We start from the raw sequence: 20483 nt of genomic DNA on the forward strand, positions 1-20483 counted from the left end.
TTGCCAAATATCAAAATGAATCCGCCACAGGTATACATGTGTTCCCCATCCTGAACCCTCCTCCCTCCCCATACAGTGCAAAAACTGAAATTGTATTTTCATCAACGTAATAGTAAAAGTATTTAAACTCAGGTCTGTCTGTCTGCAAAGTGATTCTAAAACAATGACCACCAAACCTGATTGTACCTACTGCAGGAACACCTACAGACCTAAAGAATCAGAATTTCAGAAGGTACAACAGAGATAATATTTGTTTTTAAATAATCCATCAAGTAACTTTAATGTGTGATTAGAGAAATATTAGATAAAGATTTATATAAAATGACAGGAAAATCCAGTGGTTGAATAAAAGGCTAACCAACTGGAAGAATAAGGATGATTTCTGGTTTATTTAGAAAGAGCATTTGAATTCACATCCCTGTTCTGATGAGCAGCATGTTCTGTTCTTAAGGAAGTAACCGAGAGCATGAAGGGAGGCCTGGGTTCCAGAACTGTGTCTTTATGAACTAACTAGCAATGCAGACAGAGGCAAAAAGGTTGACCTGTATGACATGTAAGGCCTCATGAAAGAGCTAAGTTCTATGATTATACAAATAGTTAAGAATTAGGTGTTGTGTAAGCTTTATTCCGGTGGGCTGCTGTCTCTGGGGTCGCACAGAGTCGGACACGACTGAAGCAACTTAGCAGCAGCAAGCTTTATTTGGTTTGATTAAAAATATTTCCTTGGAGAAAAAGAGTTAATAAAATTGACCTCAACGAGTACAAATTTACATAATTTTTGACAAACATAAAATACCAGGTCAGAATATAAAAAAATCTTTTGTAAACCTCTACGCTAATTTTTTTTTTATTCTTTTCCTTGAAATGACTAATTGTTGACTCACCAAGAGGTAACTAAGAAAATGACTAATTATTAAAGATTACTAATAATACTACTCTGGCCTTTTCAGATCCTTTTGGACACCAGTTATACCTAGATATTTACATGTGGAATGTCATTTATATTTCCCTAAAATTGCTGAGAAAATTCCCAGCTGAGAGAAAAATGTTCATTTTGTTAATTTACCAGAAAAGGTAGTTTGCAAGCCCTCTCTAAAGTCAACTATTTCAGCAGAATTTTGTTACAGTTTAATAGCTCTGTCAAAAGCTTGGTTGAAGATGAGGAAAACGTGAATGTAAAATTTTCAGCTAAGGCAAATTTGGAAGGAAAAGTAAAACTAGAGCGTTCACTTCTAGTATAATACAATGGGCTAACACTAATAAAATCTTACATTTATGTACCTGCTCTCTCACACTTCTCTCCGCCCCCCCATTTTTTTTTCATTGCAGGATAGAGGGGTTGTTTCTTGATAGCAATTCATGTGAGAAAACTGTAAACACAAGATGAGTCATTATGCAACATAGTTCCGCACAATATAACAGTCTTGGAATCAGCAGAACTTGCCCTTAGTGAGAGAGAGCATAATCTTAACTACTGAATTCTGGTAAATTGGAAAAGGTCACTGAGATGATTGTTGTTGTTCAGTCGCAAAGTGATGTCCGACTCTTTGCAACCCCATGGACTGCAGCACGCCAGGCATCCCTGTCCCTGACTGTCTTCAGAGTTTGCTCAAATTTGAGCAAATTTGCTCCATTGAGTTGGTGATGCCATCCAACCATCTCATTCTCTGTCATCCCCTTCTCTTCCTGCCTTCACTCTTTCCCAGCTTCAAGGTCTTTTCCAATCAGTCAGCTCTTTGCATCAGGTGGCCAAAGTATTGGAGCTTCAGCTTCAGCATCAGTCCTTCCAATGAATATTCAGGGTCAATTTCCTTTAGAACTGACTGGTTTGATTTCCTTGCTGTCCAAGGGATTTTTAAGACCAACACCACAGTTTGAAAATATCAATTCTTCAGTGCTCAGTCTTCTTTATGGTCCAATTCTCATATCCATACATAACTACTGGAAAAACCATAGCTTTGACTAGATGGACTTTTGATGGCAAAGTGATGTTTCTGCTTTTTAATAATACACTGTCTAGGTTAGTCATAACTTTTCTTAAAAGGAGCAAGCGTCTTAATTTTGTGGTTGCAATCACTGTCCCAGAGAAGGCATTGGCGCCCCACTTCAGTACTCTTGCCTGGAAAATCCCATGGATGGAGGAGCCTGGTGGGCTGCCGTCTATGGGGTCGCACAGAGTTGGACACAACTGAGCAACTTCACTTCCACTTTCATGCATTGGAGAAGGAAATGGCAACCCACTCCAGTGTTCTTGCCTGGAGAATCCCAGGGATGGGGAGCCTGGTGGGCTGCCATCTATGGGATTGCACAGAGTTGGTCGGACACGACTGAAGCGACTTAGCAGCAGCAGCAGCAGCAGCAGCAGCAGTAGCAGCAGCAGTCACCATCTACAGTGATTTTTGGAGCCCTAGAAAATAAAATCTGCCGCTGTTTCCATCTATTTGCCATGAAGTGATGGGACCAGATACCATGGTCTTAGGTTTTTGAATGTTGAGTTTTAACCCACTTTTTTCATTCTCCTCTTTCACCTTTATCAAGAGTTTAGTTCCTTTATCGTTTCTGCCATAAGGGTCGTGTCATCTGCATATCTGAGGTTATTGATATTTCTCCCAGCAATCTTGATTCCAGCTTGTGATTCATCCAGCCCAGCATTTTGCATGATGTACTCTGCATATAAGTTGAATAAGCAGGGTAAGAATATACAGCTTAACATACTCCTTTCCAAATGTTGAACAGTCTGTTGTTCCATGTCTGATTTTTTTAAAATTTTATTTTATTTAACTTTACAATATTGTTTTGGTTTTGCCATATATCAAAATGAATCTGCCACAGGCATACATGTGTTCCCCATCCTGAACCCTCCTCCCTCCTACCTCCCCATACCATCCCTCTGGGTCATCCCGGTGCACCAGCCCCAAGCATCCAGTATCGTGCATCAAACCTGGACTGGCGATTCATTTCATATATGATATTATACATATTTCAATGCCATTCTCCCAAATCATCCCATGTCTGATTTTAACTCTTGCTTCTTAACCTGCATACAGGTTTCTCAGGAGATAGGTAAGGTTGTCTGGTATTCCCATCTCTTTAAGAATTTTCCACGGTTTGTTGTGATCCACACAGTCAAAGGCTTTAGCATAATCAATGTAGCAGAAAGTAGATTTTTTTGGGGGGAATTCCATTGCTTTCTCTATGATCCAACAGATTTTGGCAATTTGGTCTCTGGTTCTTCTGCCTTTTCTAAATCCAGCTTGTACCTCTGGAAGTTCTCAGTTCACATATTGCTGAAGCCTAGCTTGAAAGATTTTGAACATTAACTTGAACATTACATAGCATATGAAATGAGCACAATTGTCTTATAGTTTGAACATTTTTTGGCATCCCTTTCTTTGGAATTGGAATGAAAACTAAACTTTTCCAGTCTTATGGCCACTACTGAGTTTTCCAAATTTGCTGGCATATTGAGTGCAGCATTTTCACAGCATCATCTTTTAGGATTTGAAATAGCTCAGTTAAAATTCTTTCACCTCCACTAACTTTGTTCATAGTAATGCTTCCTAAGCCCACTTGACTTCATACTTCAGGGTGTCTGGCACTAGGTGATTAACCACAGCATCATGTTTTTCTGGGTCATTAATACCTTTTTGTATAGCTCTTCTGTGTATTCTTGCCATCTCTTTTTAATCTCAGCTGCTTCTGTTTAGTCCTTGCTGTTTCTGTCCTTTATTGTGTCCATATTTGCTTAAAATTTTCCCTTGATATCTCCAGTTTTCTTGAAGAGATCTGTGGTCTTTCCCATCTATTGTTTTCCTTTATTTGTTTGCATTGTTCTCTTAAGAAGCCTTTCTTATCTCTCCTTGCCATTCTCTGGAACTCTGCATTAAGCTGGGTATATCTTTCCCTTTCTCCTTTGCCTTTCTCTTCTCTTCTTTTCTCAGATACTCATTCGTAAGGCCTCCTCAGACAGCTCCTCTGAGACAACTCCTCAGACAACTGCGTTTCCTTTTCCTTGGGGATCGTTTTGGTCATTGCCTCCTGTACAATATTACAAACTTCTATCCATAGTTCTTCAGGAATTCTGTCTACCAGGTCTTCCCCATTAAATCTGTTTGTCACTTTTACTATATAATCATAAAGGATTTGATTTGGACCATACCTGAATGGTCTAGTGTTTTTCACTACTTTCTTCATGGGGGGAATCTTAAAATTATCGCAAGAGTTTTAGAGGCCTAAACAATTGTGTTAACCCAAAGAAAACAAGAGTGAGCTAGAAAATCATCCTATTTTTCTTTTCCATTTTTTGGCAGTGCCACGTGGGATGTAAGATCTTAGTTCCCATTAGGAGTCGAGCCCACACCTCTGCATTGGAAGCACAGAGTCTCAACCACTGGACTGCCAGGGAGGTCTTGAAGCCATCCTAGTTTTAGCTTCAGTTTTTTAATGTCTATTTTAGAATATTTTTATCCAGAGTGGCCTTGTGGGTAGAAGTTATACAGACACATATTTCATGTAAGTGTAAGAAAACAAAATAGATGTTTTTGATGGTAGAACTGTTTGCTCTCTCTGGACATATTCAACAAAGGGTGTGGATTGCCTTTGGTTAGGACTCTCATGAGAGAGTAGACACTGGGTTGACGGTGGCATGTGGGTTAGACCATTTTAGTTCTCCGATTTTAGATGTATCTGTTTTAGGAAATTATTTAGCAAAATAAACTTACTGATAAATAAACTATTTAGTTAAAACTGAATCCTTTCTATATGTACGGTTCATATATAATTCCATAAAATGTATTTCTTGTCTCAAACAAAATTTCACTATTGTGATGATTAACTGCACAGAGTACTGCCATTGCCCAAATTATGTTTTTCCAATTAGTTATGCACATTTCATTCAGAGTTATCATTGCCAGATTCTAATGTCTTCTTACCACCTCCCTGCTCATGACATAATGCTCTGCAACTGATTTTAGGATAAACACACACATTCTTAATATGACCTATAAAGTTCAGCAAGGTGTAGCCCTACCTGCTTCTCCAGTCTTATGTTATACCATTCTCCATTTCCAATCCAACTATATTGGGCTGCTATTGATTTCTCACCTATACAATGTGCTCCTGTTTTCCGCACATCAGTTTTCATGCTGGGTTTTTTTTTTTTTTCATAAATGTTCTTCTTGTTCCTAAATGACTTCTGCTCACCGTTCAGATCTCAATTCACTTTTCATTTAGTCCAGAAAGCCTGCCTGATCTTCCTATTTAGATCACATTCCCTGTTATATATATATGCTCATATTCTGTAGTTCTCATTCACTGCATTGATCTCAGTGTATTTTTTATAATTTACATTTGATTGTGTAGCTGTTTGATTATCATCTGTTTTCCTTACTAAAATATAACATCCTAAGGAAGAAAGCATGTTTTGTTTTACTTAATTATTGAACTCCCTGTACCTTGTGATATGTATGTATCATAGTAAATGTATGTTGAGTGAATAATATAAGTGGAATAGGTAACACCTACTATGGAAGTACAGGAGAGACTATTTAGAGAAAGGATGGGATATACTACCCTAATCAATAAGGTAATTTTATATAGTGCTTGCATTTTTTAGACCAGTTTTACTTTTCACAAAAGTCGTGAAAGCTAGGATTTTTATAGCACATCATATTATTTTAATTCTATGGGTAAGAAATTTTATTTTTCTTAACTTTACAAATAAGGCCAGTTAACTAGCAAGAAGAATAGTTATTAAGTAACAGATCTAAGATTAAAAAAAGAAAAATGAATGTGTGCTTGAGATTTTAGGAAAATGACCGTGTACTTGTTGTTATACTTAGATACTACATTCTTTTATGTATGTGTGTGTGTTAGTCATTCAGTTGTGTCCTACTCTTTGTGACCCCATGGACTGTAGCTCACTAGGCTTCTCTGTCCATGGAATTCTCCAAGCAAGAATACTGGCATGGGTAGCCATTTGCTTCTCCAGGGGATCTTCCTAACTCAGGGATCAAATCTGGTCTCCTGCACTGCAGGCAGATTCTTTATCATCTGAGCCACTAGGGAAGCCCCACCACGTTCTTTTATAATTTGCTTTATATGGTATCTTTTCTTATAGGACTGTCTTAGTTCAGGCTGCTACAACAAAATACTGGGTGACTTAAACATTTATTTCTTTCAGTTTTGAAGGCTGGGAAGTCTAAGAACAAGATGCCTGCAGCTTTGGTGTCTGTTGAGAGCCCTTTTCCTGGTTTGCAGATGGCTTCCTTCTTGCTGTATCCTCAAGGAGGAGAGAGGGAGCGCTGGTCTCTTCCCTCAATGGCAACCCACTCCAGTATTCTTGCCTGGAGAATCCCAGGGAGAGAGGAGCCTGCTGTCTATGGGGTCGCACAGATCGGACACGACTGAAGCGATTTAGCAGCAGCAGCAGCAACCCCATCTCATCTCAGGGCTCTATTCTCATGATCTTGTCTAAACCTAATTACCTACCAAAGACTCCACCTTCAAACACCATCATGATAGGGTTTCAATGTGTATGTTTGGGGAACACAAACATTTAGTCCATAGGAAGGACCAAACTATGTATTATTTATACATACTCTAAAATATTCTAAAATATATTTCTAGTTTTAGAATTTTAAACATGGAATTTTCAGTTACATTTGAGACTTGCCTGCAATGCAGGGGTTCGATCCCTGGGTTAGGAATTTCCCCTGGAGAAGGGAATGGCTACCTATTCCAGTATTTTTGCCTGGAGCATTCCATGGACAGAGGAGCCTGGCGGACTATAGTCAATGGGGTTGCAAAGAGTCAGACACAACTGAGCAACTAACACTTTCACACTTTTTGAGATCTTCACAGGTAAGATTTGAACCATGAAAGTTATGCTGCCATCTAGTGATAACTAACCTGAATGAAATTCGAAAACTAGCATAGCAGGTTAAGCTCTCCAGGAATGGTAGAACATGTCATCCACATAGAATGGGCTGGACACATAACTTAGGCAGACATTTCTTTTTAGTGAACATTTGAAGTAGCTGATTCTTACGAAGATCATGAATTAATAATGACTAAATAAAACAAATCTTAGCTGTAGAATATTACCCATGTAGTAAGTGGATTAGATGGTTTCCTATGATTGTGCCACTTAACTGATATCTGTCTCCGTTTCCTTACTGTCTTGACTGCTTCTGAATGAGAGAATTTTGTACTCTGATAACCTAATAAAAAGGAATTTTCATCTTGGTTTAAAGAGCTAACCATGTTCAGGAACAAACATATATGAGGAAATGAGTTCTTGGTAAAATGTCCAGTTAGATTTTGCAGCATCATAAGGAAGAAGTGGAATGCTAAAATAAGCTTCATTTATCCCAAGTAGACACTTAAAGGCACTTTGAATTAAATTACTGTGATTTAATGTAAACACAGCAATAAAACACTTCCAGATATTCAATAAATGGTTATAAAATACAAAATATATAAGAATTTTCTTTAAAGCACTAAACCCCAAAGAAAATTTGAATAATTTATGTGTATTTCTTAAGACTTGAACATACATGATAGATTTTAGCTGATGTATTTAAGCGAGTTTTTGTCCTAGTACATTAGAACTGCAGATAAAATTATCATTAAAAGCCCTCAAGCTAAAATTTTTTTATATAAACATCCAGATTAAAAAGAGATAACAATTCTTCTATTTCTCTGGAGGCCTAAACAACAAAAACTTATCCCTCTGAAATGATCATTTTGCTCGCAGATGTGAGAAAATTATATTTAACACTTTTTTTTTTTAGATAGTCCATAGAGGATTGTTTCTCTTTGTCCATTTACTGGTATACTCATTGAACTGTATCCCTGAGGTGTTCAAACTCATGGTGGAGAAATAGCCTAATTGGAAAGATTAATTACTTTTCATATAACTCAATGAAAATTATGGCTTTCCTGACCTGGCTTCTTACCCTGTCTCCCCTTCAGGAATAATACTTCATGTGCTGACAGTAAACACTATGTAACAGAGTTGCTATTTTGCCAGGAGTTAAGTTGGGAATTTCAGGATCATGAGCAATTTTAAGATAAGTAAAGCAGTTGACCTACACCTATTTCTTTTTTAATTAATTAATTAATTTTACTTTACAATATTGTATTCGTTTTGCCATACATTGACTTGAATCCGCCATGAGTGTACATGTGTTCCACATCCTGAACCCCCCTCCCATATCCCTCCCCATCCCTTCCCTCTGGGTCATCCCAGTGCACCAGCCCCGAGCACCCTGTATCATGCATCGAACCTGGACTGACGATTCGTTTCACATAAGATATTTTACATGTTTCAATGAAACACATGAAAAGATTCTCAGTGTCACTCATTATCAGAGAAATACAAATCAAAATCACAATGAAGTACCATTTCACACCAGTCAGAATGGCTGCGATCCAGAAGTCTACAAGCAATAAGTGCTGGAGAGGGTGTGGAGAAAAGGGAACCCTCTTACACTGTTGGTGGAAATGCAAACCAGTACAGCCACTATGGAGAACAGTGTGGAGATTCCTTAAAAAACTGGAAATAGAACTGCCATATGACCCAGCAATCCCACTGCTGGGCATACACACTGAGGAAACCAGAATCAAAAGAGACACGTGTACCCCAATGTACACCTATTTCTTAGTTGATACCCTTAACATAAAGTAGCTTTGTGTTTATTCCAAGACAAGTGCACAAATATGACGCCATGTCTTGTTTTCATGTGATACACTGTTTGTATGAAGAATGTAGATAGTATCAGACAACAGCGGATGTCAATCTAGCAGGAATTTGATTTAAAATTAGTTGCCAAAAAGTACTGGATCATACCAGAGGGGTGTGCTTCTTTGAAAAATACGTTGTATAGTGTAGTTATGATCAGCTTTGTATGAAGCACAGATGATCTGGGATCTCTCTTGGTTCTGGGTTAGGGAAGACCTTTTTTTTTTTTTTTAAATATTGTATTTGCTTATTTTGTTAGTTGAGTTGCAATGTTATGTTAATTTTTTCTGTACAGCAAAGTGATTCAGTTATGCATATATGCTATACATATATGTGTATTCTTTCTCATATTCCTTTCCATTAGTGATTATCACAGGATATCGAATATAGTTCACTGTGCTATATAGTAGGACCTTGTTGTTTATCCATTCTGTATGTAATACTTTGCATCACTAACCCCAAACCCCCAATCCGTCCCTCCTGCACTCCCCTCTGCCTTGGCAACCACAAGTCTTTTCTCTATCTGCAATCTGTTTCTGTTTCATAGATAAGTTCATTTGCATCATATTTTAGACTCCACATATAAGTGATGTCATATGGTATTTGTCTTTCTCTTTCTGACTCACTTCACTTAGTGTGATCATCTCTAGGTCCGTTCAGTCCAGGTTGATACAGATGGCATTATTCCTTTGTTTGGCTGAGTAGTATTCCACTGTATATATGTACCACATCTTTTTTGTGTGGTATCAGGGAAGCATCAGGGAAGAACTTTAGAGGAGGAGTACTTAGGAGGAAGCCTGAAAGATGGGTGGTGTCAGTTAGGTGGAGAGCTTAAAGGCAGATCCTAGTGTGGAAAGGAGTTATGTGGAGGCTAAGAGTGCTCTAGAGGGTACACAATTGAAAAGGCCTTTGTTTGAAATTCTTGTTAACTTATCAATGAACAAAGGAGTCAACTCTACACTTGTGTGGATGCACAGAATATTCTGAAACTTTAGGGCTCTTACCACCCAGAACATTATAGGAGGAGTGGAATAAGAAATTGACCTTGCCCTGAAATGATGTAATCAGGTGATGAGAGCACTAGTAGAAATGAAAGGAGGCTAAGTTTTATGGCAGTGCAGAAGAGAAAGAGTCCAGCTCTCTTTCGGTAAGAGAGAAGGTAGAGGGTTATTCAGGAGCTGGCGTTTGCCATGGTTCTGCAGGGTGAGGTCAGCAGCGTGTTTTTAGTTTACTTGTGTCCTTAACTGTGTTTTGACTCTTGCCTTATTTGTTCAGCTAGGATTGTGTCTAAGCAGAGCCTCTGCATCTGTTCTTAACCTCAACTGCAGCCTTATCCTCTTACCCATGTGCCGCACCCTCCTGGCTTTCCTTCGAGGATCGCAGAAGGTAAGAAAAAAAAAAAAAAGTTCTAGTCACTGATTCCAGCATAGCAATTAAGTGTAAAAGTATCACGTTAGTCCTACTTAATTTTCATGGTCTGAATTTCTGCTGGAGTGATTTCTTCAAAGATGATCCTGATGTAATAAATACCCATCATCTGTTAAGGTGATCACTGAACTATTCTACAACAGTAAGTTAGGGCAGTGGGTAATAGAAAGAGTATCAGATACTGTGCTAACATATATAGAATTCACATATATACTTGTCAATCCTCGCATGATTTTGGGGGTATTGCAAACAAAGAACCTGAAGCACAGAGAGTTTAATTAACTTGACCAAGACCTTAGGACTAGTGAATGGTAAAGCTGAGATCAGCCCCAGTGCTGAACTCTTTCCACTAAACTATTCCTCATTGAAGTCTTGTAGTTTCATTTAATTAAATGCAGGTGTGCACACTAGAGCCCCATGCTGTGCTTATTCGCTCAGTCGTGTCTGACTCTTTGCGACCCCATGGACTGTAGTCAGCCAAGCTCCTTTGTCTATGGGATTCTCCAGGCAAGAGTACTGGTGTGGGTTGCCATTTCCTCCTCCAGGGGATCTTCCCAACTCAGGGATCAAACTGAGGTCTCATGCACTGCAGATGGATTCTTGACCGTCTGAGCCACCAGGGAGGCCCAAGAGCCCCACGGGCTTTCAATAATACACAGGATGGCTGCTGGCCTTGGTGGCAGTTTCTTAAAACACATTCCTGTTTTGAGCTGTGTCAGTGACTTGAAATAGAGTTCTTGGATATGATGTGACGTCGTGTATGATATTTAAGTGTAAAAGAAAGGATTTGAGAAAAGAGAAAAGCTCTTTGAAAGTTAAAAATCCGACTGAAATTGTTTTCTGCCTTCTCTTGTCCGTGTGTGTGTGTTTAGGTACATGTGTGTTCACTGCTTTCTTCACTAAGATAGTTAGTCACTACTGGATCGATACTGATATTTCCAAAGGAGTTGTTAACATGAGGTCATTTTGATGTTCTGTGAAGTTCGTGTAAATGGATTTACTGCAGTTAAAGTTCTCAATCTTTTCATGAAATTATATTTAGAAACTCTTTACTCTTAATGCAGTAATTTGTGGAAATAACTCTTTCTGTAGGTTGCCAGCTACTGCAAAATGCTAGGTTTAGATCCCTGTGGCTGGCCATTGGCGTGGTATGAAGAAAGAGAAAATAAATGACAGGAAATGGAAAGTGCCCACCTAAGTCTCAGCGTTTAATAAGACTTAGAGAATTGCCCCCAGTGTGAAACATAGTATGTAAAGATGCTTGACGTTTTATTTTTGTACAAGATCAAGCAGGCATTTAAACCTGTAGATGAAATTGTTTTATTTTAAAATAATCTTAGTTTTTGACCACAAAAGGAAATCACACATATTGTAAAATGAAGACACTGCAGAAATATGCAAAGTTATCAGTGAAGGGTCCCCCTAATGTTGCTCTGCCAGCACAACCACAGTTTGAGAAAAATGCCTGCGAGTATGTTAACATGTACAGTGACATTAATTTTAAACAGTATAGGATCATTGTGTAGTTTATGTGTTGTAACATTTTTACCTAACAATATATCTTGTGTGTCTTTCCATATCAGTACTAAGCCTCTTCACATTCTCTCTAATGATTTGAGTGTTGCACTGACTAGAGAACACTTCATCTCATCATACTTCATCTCATCAGGTTTTAATTGATAGACCTCTGCTGTATTTCCAAAGCTTTGTGCATGTCACTGATTTGCTGCATCACTTTTATCATATTAAATTTTTTTAAATTTAGGTTCCAAGCCGGAGAACCAGAAGATTGTTGGATAAAAGCAGAACATTCCACATAACCTGTGGTGTGACTATCTGTATTTTCTCAGGTGAGGAAAACCGCAAGATGTTAAGTATTATGTTAGGACATTTTATGGATGGCATTTTTATCATGTATGCTTTTCTTATTATGTAGCTTAATTTTCTCTTCCATGTGTGTAAAGAAATGTATCTAGTGGCATTACAGAAAATGGGTAGGTCAAGTATATTTCTATATGTATTCAAAGTTTGGTCCTTAAGCTGGTAATGATTGTTTTTCTTAAAGGAAATAGTTTCATTTAGAAAGATTGAAAGAAGGTGATTAAAAGTTTTCAACCTCTAAAAGTAATGACATGATAGAAGTTTAAATTCTTGAAAATTAAAATGTGAAATGTGCATTCATAGAATATGATTCCTTCAAAATTATATTTGTTAAATGTTTCTTTGATATTACTACTTGGGCAGAAGAGCAAACGTCAAAATTGTGGAAGTTTATTCTGCTCAATTCCAAGATTAAATGTAAAGTGAGAATATTTGATTTTTAAGAATCATTTTAAAATAAATGTTTATCCTGAGCAAAGTTTTGAAACAGAAAGTTATAAACATTTTTATTAGGTGTGTGCATGCTGTCACTTCAGTCATGTCTGGCTCTTTGTGAACCTATATATAGACTGTAGCTCGCCAGGCTCCACTGGAGAGAATCCATGGGATTCTCCAGGCAAGAATACAAGAGTGGGTTGCCATTTCCTTCTCCAGGGGATCTTCCAGCTCCAAAGATCAAACCTGTCTCCTGCATTAGCAGGCAGGCTTTTCACCCTAGTGCCACCTGGGAAGCACATGGACTCTGTCAATGGATTGTATAGTCTGTTCCCAGCTGCTCATCTGCCTTACTGGGAGACATAATCTCTCTGATCTTCATTTTGTTGTTAACCTTAAAATGGATTGACAGCAGCACCTACCTCATGGTTTTAAGAGGAAAATGAAAACATGCATGTGACGTTCTTAGGATAGAATTAATTATTATAATTTACAACCTCGTGAGTAAATTATCTCAGTGCTACTGTGTTTGTTTGCTTAGTCATTCAGTCGTGTCCAGCTCTTTATGACCCCTGAATTATAGAGACCTCCAGGCTCCTCTGTCCATGGGGTTTCCCAGGTAAGGATACTGGAGTGGGTCGCCATTTGTGCTAAGGATTAGGGTTGGATTAAAGCTAGAGAGTGATAGGTCAAAAATGGAGGATGATCAGGAAACATTGGTACATTCTTAACTTGATTTTTTTCTAGATGGTAGTTTTGTCCAAATATTCCATCAGTTGGAGAACAACCCCAAGACTGAGATAGTGTAAAGTGTTGCCATGACTGAGCTTGTGATTCAGAGGGTTTGCATTCTGCCGCTCACTAGGGGTCTGACCATAGCTAAGTCACCATTCTTTTCTTCTTGATTTAAAGATTTATTTATTTTTGACTTTGCTGGGTCTTCACTGCTGTGGGCTTTCTCTGTTTATAGCAGGCTTCAGTAGCTGTGGCATATGTGGGATCTTCCAGGACTAGGGATTGAACCTATGTCCCCTCCGTTGGCAGGTGGATTCTTAGCCACTGGACCACCAGCAAAGCCCCTTAGCTTACCCTTCGTTTTCTTATCTGTAAAATAGGGATGTATTATCTATAAAACAGGATTAAATGAGAAAATCCACACAAAGCACATCACTTTTGCTCTGCTGCCTAAAATCAAAAGCTGTGAATTCTTTCAAACTAAAAAACATTTTAGGGTCTTCCCAGGTGGCTCAGTGATAAAAATATGCCTGCCAATGCAGGAGACACAAATTCGACCCCTGGGTTGGGAAGATCCCCTGGAGGAGGAAATGGCAAGCCACTCCAGTATTCTTGCATGGAGAATCCCATGGACAGAGGAGCCTGGTGGGCCACAGTCCAGTTCAGTTCAGTTCAGTCACTTAGTCGTTTCCCACTCTTTGTGACCCCATGAATCACAGCACGCCAGGCCTCCCTGTCCATCACCAACTCCTGGAGTTCACTCAAACTCATGTCCATCGAGTCAGTGACGCCATCCAGCCATCTCATCCTCTGTCGTCCCCTTCTCCTCCTGCCCCCAATCCCTCCTAGCGTCCAATGAGTCAACTCTTTTCGTGAGGTGGCCAAAGATTTGGAGTTTCAGCTTTAGCATCATTCCTTCCAGAGAACACCCAGGACTGATCTCCTTTAGAATGGAACGGTTGGATCTCCTTGCAATGCAAGGGACTCTCAAGAGGCTTCTCCAACACCACAGTTCAAAAGCATCAGTTCTTCAGCGCTCAGCTTTCTTCACAGTCCAACTCTCACATCCATACGTGACCACTGGAAAAAACATAGCCTTGACTAGATGGACCTTTGTTGGCAAAGTAATGTCTCTGCTTTTGAATATGCTATCTAGGTTGGTCATAACTTTCCTTCCAAGGAGTAAGCGTCTTTTAATTTCATGGCTGCAGTCACCATCTGCAGTGATTTTGGAGCCCCCAAAAATAAAGTCTGACACTGTTTCCACTGTTTCCCCATCTATTTCCCATGAAGTGATGGGACCAGATGCCATGATCTTCGTTTTCTGAATGTTGAGTTTTAAGCCAACATTTTCATTCTCCCCTTTTACTCTCATCAAGAGGCTTTTTAGTTCCTCTTCACTTTCTGCTGTAAGGGTGGTGCCATCTGCATATCTGAGGTTGTTGATATTTCTCCCGGCAATCTTGATTCCAGCTTGTGCTTCTTCCAGCCCAGCGTTTCTCATGATGTATTCTGCATATAAGTTAAATAAGCAGGGTGACAATATACAGCCTTGACAGACTCCTTTTCCTATTTGGAACCAGTCTGTTGTTCCATGTTCAGTTCTAACTGTTGCTTCCTGACCTGCATACAGGTTTCTCAAGAGGCAGGTCAGGGCTACAGTCCATGGTGTCGCAAAGAGTCAGATACGACTGAACGACTGAGCACACACACACACGAAACCTTTTAAGGAAGGTGAATGTATCTCTTAAGGATATATTTCATACAGCTGTTACCTAGGGCAACTTTTTCGGGAGAATTAAAAAGAATGGGATTTCCTCTTAGGATGCCTTTGAACTTTGGAGACATAAAATATGTAGTGAACAAGTAAGCCTTCTGTTTATAATAGAGGGATTTTTTCCTATAGATTTTAGAAATGCTGAAGCTGTAGGACACAGTTTTGCTTCAATAATGTTTCGCATCTGTGCCATAGTCAAGTATCACCTGGACAGCCTTTTTTCTTTGGAACCCTGTCTTTGCGTGCTAGTTAACCACCTTCAGTTTCCTGTCTATTTACTTGTAGGACCCTTTTCCTTCCTTTAATCTGGGCACTGGCACTAGTTTATGAATCCTTTAAATAACCCCTAGATTATCTAACATTCTATCCCTTCTCTCTCACTTTCATTTGTCTTTGGGAGTAATTCAGAACACTTGGCCATCTACATATATCTCATATGCTAGGTCGGATTGGTTGTAGAATTTTCACTTTCCAGGCCATGTCTTTTTTTGAATCACAACACTCCATAAAGTATAAATTGTAATGTTTTACTCAGCAATTTTGGTTCATTTATCTTATTAAGTCTCTTATTTCTGTCATCACCATTTTACAGAAGAATAAACTGAGGCATTAGTAGGCAAGTGATGTGGGCAAGAAAACAGGTTTTCTAACTAATTAAATGTTGCTCTTTCCAGTACATTGTAATGTGCCATTAATTTTAACCTTATTTCATCTATAAGGAAAGCTTGAGAAGGGGGGAGGCTATTATAGTGCTGTGCAAAATGTCATTTGCTTCTTTCTTCTCTAACCTCATGATAATTTTCTTTTTTCTGACCATGCCAGAAGGAATTTCTCTTCAACTCTCTAGTAATTTCCTAACTCTTTGGTATAAGCTCTGAGTCAGTTGACTACTCATTAGTGCACCATTGTAGGCAGATTATTACATGGTGATTATTATCTTCCTGGGTTTTTGGCCCGTGAAGTTGTTACCAACACTTTTACTCCTGGATTGAAACACTATGTCTTAAATCTGTGGACTGTGAAAACTGTTAACTGGTTAAAAGCCTTTTCATGGGCTTTTATCTTAGGTTGAGTGTCAGTGAAGTATTCAAAATATATAACAGGTTTGGAGCTGTAGGAGAGGCGAAAGATCAGAAAAGATGTAATACAGCAGTTCCCCCTTATCCATGGGATACTTTCCAAGACTTCCAGTGAATGCTTGAAGTCAATGATGATATATCCTGTATATACTGTTTTTTGCTATACAAACACACCTGTGATAAAGTGTAGTTTATAAATTAGGCACAGTTAAAGATTAGCAATAATTACTAATGTTACAATTGTAACAATATGCTATAATAAAAACTAAATGAATGTGATCCTCTTCTCTCTCAAAGTATCTTATTGTACCAATTTGTGCTATGGCTGGTCACTTCTGCATTTTAAGGTGTGACAGCAAAGTGAGCACAAAATTCTTTTTCCTTTCCCATTTCTAGGATAGAAAATTCACTCTTACTGTGGATCTTAGCAACCTCAACATAGGAAATTTATTTTCCTTATTAAGTCAAGAACTTTCACCTCTTCACTTAAAGGAGACACCTCACAGCTTCCTTTGGCATATCTGAATTGTTAGCATCACTACTCTTGTAGTTTGGGGCCATTATTAAATAAAACAAGGGCGACTTGATCACAAATTCTGCAGTATCTCAAACTGTGGATCTGATAACCAAGCCAGTTACTAAGTGGCCAACGGGTGGGATGTGTTGCACTGAGGGATGATTCACGTCCCAGGTGGGGTGGAGTGGGACAGCCAGAGATTTCATCACACTCAGAACAGCATGCAATTTAAAACTTATAAACTGTTTATTTCTGGAATTTTCCACTGAATGTTTTCAGACCACAGGTAACTAAAGCTGCAGATAGTGAAACAATGAGTAAGGAGGGGTTACTGTATTCAGGAGATGCTTCAATGAATAAATAAATTCCTGTATTATTATACACACATGTGTGTGTATGTGTGTCAGTGTGTGTTGGTGTATTTCTAACTCTTGACTTATTAGGGTTATTTTATTTTGGCTTTTGAAAATTCTGTTTCTTTACATTATTTCTCATGCTAAAACTGTGTGTAATTAAGATTCTTTGTGCTTTTAAGACTTCCCTTTTAATCGAACATTTTATTGCCTATATGGTTGTCAAAGTGTGACCCTGTCTTTATGTAAGGAGAGGAACCAACTCCCCTTTATTGAGTGTCTCTGAAAACCCCACTGACTGGTGTGACTCTGTAGGTGTGCACGTGGCCGCCCACCTGGTTAATGCCCTCAACTTCTCAGTGAACTACCGCGAGGATTTTGTCGAACTGAACGCAGCAAGATACCGAGAGGAGGTGGGTGGCCTCTGTCTTCTCATTTTCCTTTCACTTATCGTGAGATGACTAATGAGGGTCTGTGATTTTCGCAGAAAATTTGTGCCTTGCTGCTCCTTTTGAGTGCTTTTAAAATGCACTTGTCAAATTGAGTTTTATTCCTTTTCAATAGAAAATATATGTAATTACTATTTCACAGTCTCTCCTGCTGAACCTGAAAGTTCGAAGAGTGTCTACTTACTGCGCTCTGCAGTGTTCACATGGTTGCCGCTCAGGCCTGCCTTCTGCCTCCCAAGCGTTTTGTCTAATTCCCATCACTCAGTGGAGACTGTTGGGGAAAAACACAACAGGGTAAAAATCTTTCAGGAACTCGTACTGTGCTTGAGGAGGAAAAGGGCAGAAAAGAAAGTTGACTGTTTGATGATCCTAGACCATCAGTTGATTTTATTTAAAAATATTATTGAATTTTAATGCTTTACTTTGTTTTATTTTGTTTCGTAATCCTTATAATAGGTGACCTTGGGCTGAATTCTGTAGGGGGCAATATCTAACTTAGAGGTGCTCTTCTCCATGTGGAGCTGCCCATAAAGTGGAATTGTATGTGCAGGGAGCCGAGCTGGACCAAGAAACAGAACTTGCACAGCCCTAGTTAGATCTCTGTTGCTTGACACTCTCATGGTGTCCTCAGGCTGCCTTTGGTTCTCAAAGCCAAGACTGCATCAACACCAAAATGTTCAGGGTCCCCTGTGATCAGAAGCCCGCCCTGTTCTGCTCAGTTTGGTAGTGACTTAATAGCTTGTTCTCCCCACTCCATCTTCCCCTTATATATCCCCAGAGCTCTCTAGATTTGTACTTCTGTGACCATGCGCTCGACCTCCCTCCCAAGACAAGTCAAAGGCCAAAGTAATGACAAACAAACATGGACGTAAATCATTAAACCAAAATAACAAGTAGCCCTAGATTAATCCCTTAACTATGCTAGTATCTTTTAATATACCAGTGTGATTGTGTTGACCTGGGTTAGAGGCAGCCCCTAATATTTTTCACTGCTGAGCAATCTGTATGCAGGTAAGTTTCACTCCTGAGAAATCTGTATGCAGATCAAGAAGCAATAGTTAGAACTGGGCATGGAACAATAGACTGGTTCCAAATTGGGAAAGGAGTGCGTCAAGGCTGTATATTGTCACCTTGCTTATTTAACTTACATGCAAAGTACCTCATGCAAAATGCCAGACTGATTGAAGCACAAGCTGGAATCAAGACTATCAGGAGAAACATCAATAACTTCAGATATGCAGATGACACCACGCTTGTGGCAGAAAGCGAAGAGGAACTAAAGACCATCTGGATGAAAGTGAAAGAGGAGTGTGAAAAAACTCTTCAGCATTCAAAAAATGAAGATCATGGCATCTGGTCCCATCACTTCATGGCAAATAGATGGGGAAGCAATGGAAACAGTGACGGACTTTATTTTCTTGGGCTCCAAAATCACTGCAGATGGTGACTGCAGCCATGAAATTAAAAGACGCTTCCTCCTTGGAAGAAAAGTTATGACAAATCTAGACAGCATATTCAAAAGTAGACATCACTTTACCGACAAAGGTCTATATAGTCAAAGCTGTGGTTTTTCCAGTAGTCATGTATGGATGTGGGAGTTGGACCGTGAAGAAAGCTGAGCGCTGAAGAACTGATGCTTTTGAACTGTGGTGTTAGAGAAGACTCTTGAGAGTTCCTTGGACTGCAGGGAGATCCAACCAGTCCATCGTAAAGGAAATCAGTCCTGAATATTCATTGGAAGGACTAATGCTGAAGCTAAAGCTCCAATAACTTGGCCACCTGGTGTGAAGAACTGACTCCTTGGAAAAGATCCTGATGCTGGGAAAGATTGAAGGAGGGAGGAGAGAGGGATGACAGAGGATGAGATGGTTGGATGGCACCACTGACTCGATGGACATGAGTTTGAGCAAGCTCTGGGAGTTAGTGATGGACAGAGAAGCCTGGTGTGCTGCAGACCATGGGGTCACAGAGTCAGACACGACTAAATGACTGAAATATTTTTAAAAAGTTCACCAGGTGATTGTAGAGTATATGCTATACTTAGTTGCTCAGTCATGTCCAACTCTTTGTGACTCCATGGACTGTAGCCCACCAAACTCCTCTGTCCTTGGGGATACTCCAGGAAATATAGTGGAGTGGATTGCCATGCCCTCCTTCAGGGGATCTTCCCAACCCCAGGAGTCGAACACGGGTCTCCCACCTTGCAGGAGTATATCCAGCATTAAGAACCATGGAGATGCCAGTGGAAGCTCTGCATGTAATGATTTCATCCCAGAGAGAGCCTCCCATCTCTCCCTATCTCCCATCACTTGCCCTGATCTTATGGGGTTACTTGTATCTTACTACTGCCATGAAAATTCTTTTTTAATCTTTTACTTCTTTGCTTCTCTCTTCTGCTTTATAATTAATATGTCTTCAATAACTGTAATGATTTAATAATTTTATCTTAATATACTTTTTCTTAAGATGCCAGTATTCTAGTCATTTTAGGATTTATAGGTATTAAGTTTATTTAACTTTAAGAGAGATAGAGCCTTAATGTACAATATTTTAGAACTCCCAAGTAAGTGAAAATTGAAAGCTTCTCTTCCAAAAGTAGCCACAGGTAATGATTTTATGTTTTCTTATTTTGAGTGGTGTTTTATGATAAATATTCTTTAGCTATAGCAATTTGTCAATTTATGTATTGTGACTTACTGTATCAGAAAATATACATCTACCTCATCTTCTTCATATGAATATACCATAATTTATTTTTAGTCTTTTTCTTATTCACGAATGTTGAGCTGATTCCAGGTTTTTGTCATAAACTGCATGCTAATAAATTTATTTTTTTTGTACAGTTCTGCTAGGCAGATTTATAGAAGTAATTTTGGTTTCAAAGGTACACATATTTTTAGTTTTGTTGGACAAATTACTTTCCAAAAAACACTTCCAGTTGATACACTCTACCAATTTTATTGCAATGCTTATTTCTACACCTCACTCATTTTTTTAAAAAAAATACTGCTGATAAGATGGATAAAAACTAGTAATTCATTTTAATTTACATTTTCCCTTTTTTTCCGCTTCTTTCCTCCCTTCCT

At 38.9% G+C, this 20483-nt stretch overlaps 1 protein-coding gene across 2 annotated transcripts in view; it reads left to right on the top strand.

Moving 5' to 3' along the window:
* NOX4 (NADPH oxidase 4) overlaps positions 1–20483 on the top strand; it is a 187446-nt gene that overhangs the window by 24403 nt on the left and 142560 nt on the right. Inside the window, exons 3-5 of one of the 2 annotated variants that reach the window (XM_005896256.2) lie at positions 10019–10129; positions 11937–12021; positions 17264–17361. In XM_005896256.2, the coding sequence (XP_005896318.1) occupies positions 10019–10129; positions 11937–12021; positions 17264–17361 (294 nt within the window). The remainder of the gene's footprint in view (positions 1–10018; positions 10130–11936; positions 12022–17263; positions 17362–20483) is intronic. The other variant, XM_005896258.2, reaches the window with a different exon arrangement.

This window comes from Bos mutus, chromosome 29 (assembly GCF_027580195.1).
Source record: "Bos mutus isolate GX-2022 chromosome 29, NWIPB_WYAK_1.1, whole genome shotgun sequence".
Classification (NCBI taxonomy): domain Eukaryota; kingdom Metazoa; phylum Chordata; class Mammalia; order Artiodactyla; family Bovidae; genus Bos; species Bos mutus.